The sequence below is a fragment of the Peromyscus eremicus genome, chromosome 1, assembly GCF_949786415.1.
Source record: "Peromyscus eremicus chromosome 1, PerEre_H2_v1, whole genome shotgun sequence".
Lineage (NCBI taxonomy): Eukaryota > Metazoa > Chordata > Mammalia > Rodentia > Cricetidae > Peromyscus > Peromyscus eremicus.
In genome coordinates, this window is record NC_081416.1 from 49,381,729 (window position 1) to 49,391,243 (window position 9,515).

The 9,515-nt window shown below is 41.0% G+C and overlaps 1 protein-coding gene across 1 annotated transcript; it reads left to right on the forward strand.

Annotated features, from left to right (window-relative positions):
* Positions 1-816: 816 nt before the first annotated feature.
* LOC131897279 (olfactory receptor 4D6) lies at positions 817-1,761 on the forward strand. Its single transcript, XM_059248174.1, has one exon. The coding sequence runs from the start codon at positions 817-819 to the stop codon at positions 1,759-1,761; it is 945 nt and encodes a 314-aa protein (XP_059104157.1).
* The last annotated feature ends 7,754 nt before the right edge of the window (positions 1,762-9,515 follow it).

The following is a 9,515-nucleotide window of genomic DNA, read 5'->3' on the forward strand; positions in this document are numbered from 1 at the left end:
CAGCAATGAGCCAATGAGAATGAGAGGATTAGTGGAAATCAGAGAAAACAGTAAAAGGGGACGTGGAGAGCAGATGAGTCTCATTGAACTAGCTAAAATGAATTCTTGCTACAGACAGGCCAAGCACTCAGATACAAGGATTTTGATATTAGAGATGAGGGATGAAGAATTTGATTGAACACCAAGGGTGGAGGAATCTCATTAAATGGACTTAGCAGGTTGCTTGTTGAAACTGGGTTTGGGAAGAAAGGACAGGGACACATCTGAAGAGCTGGTAGGAAGAAGGCTCAGAGGAGCCTAACCAAAATCCATCCGGTCAAGGAGAATCATTTGAATTTGAGTGACAGCAACTGTGCAGGTATAGGCAAGTCATGCACAGGTCTAAGCTGCAGAGGAAGCCATAACCACTCTGATGATCCCACAGACTTGAAGGTGAAAGTCAAGATGAAATTGCAGGGTTTTGAAAGTCCCCAGTGTTTGTGCAAAATAGCCTCCAGGTGAAGAAGTTATCCTTACAAGGCAAAGGACAAATTAGTAGGTAAATGACCACAGCACATGAACCTCTCCCTACCTAGAATAAAGGCTAGGACTACGATGGTTCTCCCTGAAAACCAGGGACCATCAGATAAGGAATTTCTAGACCAAAAATTGAAGACTCTGGTCTAGTTTTCCTACATAGTCATGATCATCTGAGTACTTTAAAAAGCCTAATAACAAAACAATATGTAACAAAGGACGTTTCAACCTCATGCTACCATACTGCAAACCCTAACATATCTTCTCCCTAGGTAGATGTAACAGAGGCTTATCCTAGTCATGAGCCAGATAAACCACACCAATGTGAAGGAATTCGTCTTCCTGGCACTTACTCACTTCCGAGAACTGGAGTTCTTTTTGTTCGTGGTCTTCTTTCTTGTGTATGTAACAACTGTGCTGGGAAATACCCTCATTGTGGTCACCATCACCTCTGAATCCCGTCTTCACACTCCTATGTACTTCCTCTTGCGTAACAAATCCATCCTAGATATTATTTTTTCATCTATCACAGTCCCCAAGTTCCTGGTAGGTCTTTTGTCAGAAAGGAAAACCATCTCCTACAATGGTTGTTTGACCCAGATCTTTTTCTTCCACTTTGCTGGTGGGGCAGATATTTTCTTCCTCTCTGTGATGGCCTATGACAGATACCTTGCAATTGCTAAACCCCTGCACTATGTAACCATTATGAGGAGAGAGGTGTGGGTGGCCTTGGTGGTAGCCTCCTGGGTGGGTGGTGGTTTGCATTCAATGGTCCAGATAATTCTAATGCTTCCACTCCCCTTCTGTGGCCCCAACACCTTGGATGCCTTTTACTGTGATGTACCCCAGGTGGTGAAGCTTGCCTGCACTGATACCTTTGCTCTTGAACTTCTCATGATCTCCAACAATGGGCTGGTGACCCTGCTGTGGTTCCTCCTGCTCCTGGGTTCCTACACCATCATTCTGTTTATGCTCAGAACCCATTCTGGGGAGGGACGAAACAAGGCTCTCTCCACCTGCACCTCCCACATCATGGTGGTGACCCTCCATTTCGTGCCTTGTGTTTATATCTATTGCCGACCCTTCATTACCCTGCCCATGGACACGGCCATATCTATCAATAACACTGTCATCACCCCTATGCTAAACCCCATGATCTACACTCTCAGGAACCAAGAGATGAAGTCAGCCATGAAGAGACTGCAGAGGAGGCTGGGGCCTTCTGAGAGCAATAAGCTGGGGTGAGCCATCTGGTGGAGTCCAGAAGTCTAAGGCTAATTCAGTTCTCCACATCTGCTAGTCTAAGAATAAGAGAGAGCTGGTTCTGTGTATCTTCTGTGATGTAGATGTCACCATATGCCTTCTATGATATAAACATGCAAATCCATTAGCGGGAATATGAAAATAAAATGAGGAGATGAGACCAGACAATGCGCACTATCTGACTTATGGGCAGGGGAGACGTCCAGGAGAAACAACTGAAATCAGTCCCAAAAGGGCTACTATGCTGTCATCTGCTGCTCTCGTGCCATCCTTTCCTTGTTTCACCACCTCTGATGCAGAACAGCACTACTGTCCACAAAGTTGTCAGAGAACGAAGTGTGGTTAATGGTGTGAGGGTGGGAGTTACGAAAGTCAGCATTGCTGCAAATGCTCCCTGTTGTTTCTATCCTTACGTTCCTAAGTAAGCATGTGCACATCGGTCGATTATTAAAAGTGATGTTACATAATGAATACAACATTACAAATGTATTTCATCAATTAGTGAAAAGAGAAGGATTACTTAAATTGGGTTAAATCTGGTGTGTGTGTGTGTGTGTGTGTGTGTGTGTGTGTGTGTGTAAAGATCTATGTCTAAAGCCAGGCAGTGGTGGCTCATGCCTTTAATATCAGCACTTGGGAGGCAGAGGCAGGTAAATCTGTGAGTTCAAGCCTGGCCTACAGAGTGAGTTCCAAGACAGCCAGGACTGTCTTTAAGAAAAGAAGAAGAAAGAAAGAAAGAAAGAAAGAAAGAAAGAAAGAAAGAAAGAAAGAAAGAAAGAAAGAAAGAAAGAAAAAGGAAGGAAGGAAGAAAAAGGAAGGAAGGAAGGAAGAAAGAGAAAAAAGAAAGAAAATGAAATGAAAAAGAAAAAAACTATATCTAATCCAGATACTTCCTGTTCTTCATTCCATTCAATTGATTTGTCCACTGAAATTAATCTTGGGGTTACGTGTGCAGTTTGTAGACTTACACTTAGCATATCTGTTATGTTATTTCATTTCAACCTCAACTTCCTTTTTCACTCTATCTGTTCTTTCTGTTTTTCCCAAGAGCTCTGTGTGTGTGTGCATGTGTGTGTGCATCTGTGCATGTGTGTGTGCATGTGCAAGTGCATGCACTCGTGCACATGTACATGTGGTCAGAGGACAATATGTGGGGTCATTCCTCAGGAGCCATTCATCTTATTTATTGAGGCAGAGTCCCTCACTAGCCTGGAGCTCATCTACTCAGCTAGGTGGCTGGATCAATGAGCCCCAAGGATCATCGTCTCCCCTACATTGGAGTTACAAGCCTGCACCCTCACCTCACCCAGCTTTCTCACATGGATTCTGAAGATCGAACTTAAGTCCTCATGCGGAAGAGACAAGCATCTTACTGATGGAGCCATCTCCCCAGACCCTTGTAGGACTTTTAAAAGGGAAGTAAAACAGTACCTTTTGTCTAAGTATTAGTAGACTATCCAAGACAGTTCATCATAGTTCAAAACAAAACAAAACAAAAAACACCCTATGAAATATCTTCCACCATCAAGGCTTATTTTAATAACAATATTGGATAAAAGAAACATGTCAGTGTAGGGTCATTTGCAAATGACTATTGAATGTGTGTTAGAATTCATCTCTACCACACAGGAAGGGTTTCAACTGTGGATATGTAAAGACAATCTTTCTCCCTCTGTGCTTGCCTCAAATTCCACCCTTCTGTTTCCCCATGGTCATTCAAGATCAAGTAATAACAAAAAAGATAAGAAAGCTCAGGAAATTGAAACACATTGAACTATTTTTCTTACAAAGTATCAAATTGTTACAATGCAGAAGATTTAGTCAGGAAGGTTCTAGTAGATGATGTCCATCTGTGATCCTCCCTGACTCCCATAAGACAAAGCTACTTGCAGCCAAGACTTAGGATCACAGGGCAGTGCTTCTTAGCCTTTCTCTTTTATCTATTCTTTCAAATTTTCACACATGCACGAGCACATATGTGTGTGTATACATCAAAGCACTGTATATACATATACCCATATAGTATATGTATATATTCGTATATGTAGATAGAGTACTTTGATAATATCACTCACACACACATTATCCTCTCTTCCCTCCCACTCCTGCAAACCCCTTCTTCTCAAGAATGTCTCCTCCTGACAGTTAAGTAGCTGGGTCTGTTTGAGGGGCCCCCAGCAGTGTGATCAGGATTTATCCCTGGTGCATGAGCTGGCTTTCTGGACCCCATTACGTATGTTTAGACACCTTGCTCACCCCTGATAAAGCATGGAGGGGCTTGGTCCTGCCTCAACTGAATGTGCCAGGCTTAGCTGTCCCCCCATGGGAGAACTTAGCCTGTTGGAGGAGGGTATGAGGGGGAGGGAGAGAGAAGGTGGGGGGAGCGGGAGGAGGGAAAAGAGCGGGATCTGTAGTTGGTATGTAAAAAGAATTTTAAAAATTTTTTTAAAAGTGTCTCCTCCTGTTTTCATGCCTTCTTTTTTATGACCTACTGAGTTGAATTAGGGTTGCCTATATAATTATAGGTGGGAGTTATTTATTTGAGCAAGACAAACTTACAGTGGTAACAACACTGAGAACATGACCTCCCTGTACCCCAGCAACAATATTTCAGGATGAGATAGTCATGGGCCCTGTCTTGAACAGCTCTTATGCTGATAACTACAATACTGTGGGTTCATGAGTGTGACAGCCAAGTGTCCAGGAGATGGCATTTCACAGCACTCCTCCCCATCCTCCAGCTCTTTTTATAGTGTTCCCTGAGCCTTGAAGTGGGCGTTATTGAAGTCTTTTTTAAGGCTGAGCACTCAACAATCTCAGGACTCTGACTCATCCTCAACCGTTCTTAAATTCCTATCCCCTTAATGAACATCATTAAATATTTTTCTTGATGGCCCCCACAAAGAAATTCCCTACCAAAGATTTATTATGTATCTTTTCATATACCAATGTTCATTGAAAAGCCACACATTATTGAAAAAAATAGGCTGATATTGCTTTCCCCAAAATCAGTTGTCCCTTTGTCCTTTGAAGAATGAGTGGTTCTATGCCATTAGATGCTCCCATAGACCAATGTTTCTCAAAAAGTCAGAGAACAAGGGAATGCATAGTTTTGTGTCTTCTACAGTTTTGGGAGAATTTGAAAAACAGCTGTCCTGATTAGCTTTAACTGTCAACTTGATACAACTTAGAAATATCTTGGAAGAGAATCTCAACTGAGAAACCGTCTAAAACAAATTGGCCTGCGTCCATGTCTATCAAAAATGATCTTGCTCGTTAATTGATGTAGAAGAGCCCAGCCCATTGTGGGCAGCACCATTCCCTAGGCATGTTGTCCTGAATTCTATAAGAAAGTTATCTGAAGATAAGCCTGCCAGCCAACAAACAACATATTCTATGGCTACGACTACACTTCTGCCTTGACTTCCCTCAGTGATGGACAGTGACCTGGAATCATTAGCTGTGGAAACCTTTCCTTCTGTGAGTTTGCCTTTGGTCAGGGTGTTTTATAACAGCAACAAACACAAAACTAGGACAGCCATATGGAAACTAACTACTTCATAAGCCAATTAAAATATGTTAGTTTAAAAAGGGAGAAGGAAAATATCATTCATGGCTATATAACGATGCTTCTGGAAGCTATGAGTTATATAAAAAAAAAATCAGTGCCAGGTGGTATACCTCCTTAGAAGCTGTTTCTCAGGGAGCCACCCCCCTCAAAAAAAAAAAAACAGTGCAGATGTCTTACCATTCTTCATGGTCTACGAGAACAAGATTATAATATTCTATTATTAAAGACACCATACACCTTTGTAGCAAGATATAGAGAAATCATGCTGGAACTGAGTTTTTGTAAAGTTCCTCCCCACTGTCTAGTTTTCATATTGCTAAAAAGGTACTACACGGGCTGCTGGGGGGAAAAGTCATCAACAGCCTTACTTGGCTTTGAACTCTATGAACTATGACACTAACCCACCAGGAAAGATGGACACACTGGTGCAATAATGGTATGACTGTTATGGGGGATAACTAACTTTTCTCTGAGTGGATTTAACCCCCAGTCCACAGGAAAGAATTCATGCCTGATACTATAAGCCTTGTCGAAAACCCGTGGCTTTGTGGGAATGGAGTGTCATAACCTTATGAGAGGAATTTACTTCTGGTAACTGGTACCAAACTACTTTTATATATATTACAGCCAGCCATAGAGAAGATTCTATTTGCCATGAATTGTGCTGAATGCAGACAATTATGGCTGCTCAAGACCCTGAGAATAAGTAACAGTTGAGTGTTCTGCCCAAAATAGGACATTTATACCATCCTCCCTCGCAAAAGTTCATAGGACATTGTGGAAAAAGGAGAGGGAAAACATAAACACCACATCTGCAAAAAGGCTCTGAAATACTAACTTCTTGGCATGACACAGCCACCATAATCCTGCAAAAGCTGCAGTTGTTTGCACTAGGCCTGCACGAGACAAGATTATTACAAACTAATAATCATGGATTGAGGAAGGGCTCAGGGGACCCTAACCCTCCCTTCTTAAATATTGGCTAGTGATGGATTTTGAAGAGGGCAGTTGTTGTCTTCAGTTGCATGCCCACCAGTTTCCAGTGGATAAATCCACACTCATGGTCATACAGATAGCCCTTGTTAAACTCAGTAAGTCACAAAACAAAACAAAAACCTACCATTATGATAGAAGGGACTAGTAGAAGAGAAGGGCAAAAAGGAGATTAGAGAGGGTGGGCATGAGAATAATCAGAATACATTATACACATGTATTAAGAACAAACTCAATAAAAAATAATTTGAAGAGCAAAGAAAGTGGACACTTTTACATGCATGCACATGACTGATTTGCAAGTAATTACTTAGAAACTCTCTAATAACTCACACTGGGACCATGGTACTCAGAAGACTGTCCATTCTGTTTCAATGCTCACATTCAAATTCCCTTTGCTAATTTTCATACTAAGTTTGGGATTCATAAAAACAAGGCAAGGACAGTTTGGGATAAGAAGAAAGTCACAACAATGTGACTCCCAAGATCTACCCTTCCAATGTGAAGGCTAAAGAGATGACATTGAAGCAGGCCATAGCTCATCTTCATAAGGCCTTCACCTACAAACACAATGTTTGCCTCCATCATCTGCACTGAGGCCTAGCAACCCAAGTTTTCATGATATGAATTCATGGTTGGACACTGAAGAATTTAGGTAAGGACACTGAGCTGTTGGAATACGGAATACTGTAGGCTGTGCAGAAGATGCTGAAGAAATAGTTGAAGGTTTGACAGTTGTAAATAGAAACATAGTGTTAAGTATTAGGAAGTCAGGAATGCCTTCAGGAGAAGGAGAAATGGACATGAACTCAGCACAGCAAAAGAAAAGGAAGATTTTACTAGAAAAAAATTTAATTGAAAAGAAAGAACAAGTTTTGTTCCAGTTTAGGCCTTAGGATAATCCTTGAGGATCATGAAATCTTTCTCTACAAAATAATTCCCCCTTTTAAAACCCTAAATTCTCTTTAAACCATATTCATTTCAGAGGCAGATGCATACTTTTCCAATGGCTGACTGGGTCTCCTTGACTTAGACCATAAACAGCAATATTCCCAAGCACACGGATTCAACACTCAAGTTTTTTTTTTCCACTTGATCAATTCCCACGAGTTTGTTCAAAAAAAAAGAACAAGTTGGCTCAAAGAGGTTTTATAGTGAGGCATTTTACATTTTGTAAATGTTTTTGTATGCAATCCTTCCTTGGTAGGCAAAGAAGATGATGCTTTCAGAAGAAAGGAAAGAGCCAAGTTAATTGAGAGCCTATTGTATGCTAGGGACTTTATAAACTTTACCATATTTACTCTTTACATAACTTCATGAGTAAAGGTTATGCTTTCCAAGCTTACAAAGAAAACTGGAGAAATATTAAGGATTCATTCCAGGTATAAACAAGAAGGAGGAAGAGACAGAATTCCAAGCCAGTGGTGTCCTGTTCTTAAGCCCTTGACTTTGTCCTGTAGTTAATACAACCCAGAAGCCATGTATAATATGGTTTTCTCAAGATTAAAGAACTACTTTGTAATCTGCATCAGAGGATATCTTCCTCTGATGCATCTTTGAGGCCAAGGCAGAAAGATGAGTAAAATAGTTTCTTAGGGTCTGGAGCTGCAGCTCATTGGGAAAGTTATTGCCTCAAGTTATTGCTTGAGGACCTATGATTGGAGAGATAAGACAGGTAGACTGAAGTTATTTATCTACATTATTTTTCAAACTCATTGCTTTCCAAAGCTTGCCTAAACCTGCTTCCTTGCTAACATTAAACTATATATCTGTATGAATGTGCCAGGTAATTAAGTCAAATTTAGGTGCTAAACCTAAATATAGCTCTCTCCTCCAAGTAAATGTTTGACCTTTTGTTACCATCATAAGCTTCCTCACACATTGTTAAGGAATTGAAATCAAAGACTGACTTCACAGCTCACTTGCTAGGTGACTTTGTGTGTGTCACTTAAGTCTATAAGAAATAGTATCTTTCTACACTTAAATTAGAAAAGATTTTAAGCTAGAAAAGATTGCTCAGTCCTGACTGATCTGGAAAAAAAATACAACGAAGTAAAATTCCCCTCAGTTGAACCTACTCTTTCCTCCCCATCCACAATTTCATAATAAGAGGATGGACATGATACCAAGGGAAAAGTTGTAGCTGTCATTATGTCCACCTGTGGTAGGATGAAAGCCAGAAATTATAAATCCCAAGATGAACAGACATTATTTGATATTTCTTCATTGGAAGGGCAAAGAAGGATCCACCATACCAATGGTCTACATCATCCTGGTAATGCTAGGTTTGGGGAGGAGAAGGAGCAGGGGTTGAGAAAGAGGGAGAATTGTTCTTCAGACAGATCTACTCACACTGCATCAGAGTGTGATCTGAGTAAGGAGCTTCAGTCCTGCCAGACAAAGCAAGGTGTCTGATCTTAAAAGTTTCTTTTTTAAGATATTACTTTTTTTGTTAACTATATGTATATGTTGAGGCAGTCTAATCACATGAGTGCAGGGTCCAGAAAAGGACATCAGATCTCCTGGAGCTCAAGTTGCAGGCAGTTGTGAGTTGTCTGGCATGGGTACTAGGTACTGAACTTAGGTCCTCTGCAAGAGCAGCAAATGCTCTTAATCTCTGAGACATCTCTCCAAACCCTGACCTTAAAGGTTTCTGCAGGATGGGGAGGTCCTGTAAATGAGGGATCAGGTCTACTTAATATATGACCTGTGCTATAAGATGAGAAAGGGGAGCAGGGTGTGTGTAACTTAGGATACATGACAGGGGTAGCTCATATTCTGAACATGGGAGTGGGGATTGGTTAATGTGTGACCCAAGCAACTTGACAGCAGTCAACCTTCCTTTGACCCTGGAGTGGCAGGGAAATGGGTGTACATCTGCCTTCCTCACAACCCTATATGCTTAGGGCCTGACTAAACTGGCATTTCCATCCTTTTTCATATACACATGTCTGGACCATAGCTACTTTCTTCACTAATAAATCCATCTCTACTGCCATTCTTTGTCATCTTTTTATTGTTGTTGTTTAAACCCCATCATTTACCCCCAAAATGTGAGAATCCATATATGAAGTTTAAAATGTAAAGGGTATCATTTGTGTGACATAGCATGTAAGAAGTGAAAGAACTCCATTTCCATGGTGAAAGAATTCGCAATTCCATTGTGATGGGG

Excerpts from the sequence above, each read along its gene's own strand:
- LOC131897279 (XM_059248174.1), top strand. The coding sequence starts at position 817 with ATGAGCCAGATAAACCACACCAATGTGAAGGAATTCGTCTTCCTGGCA.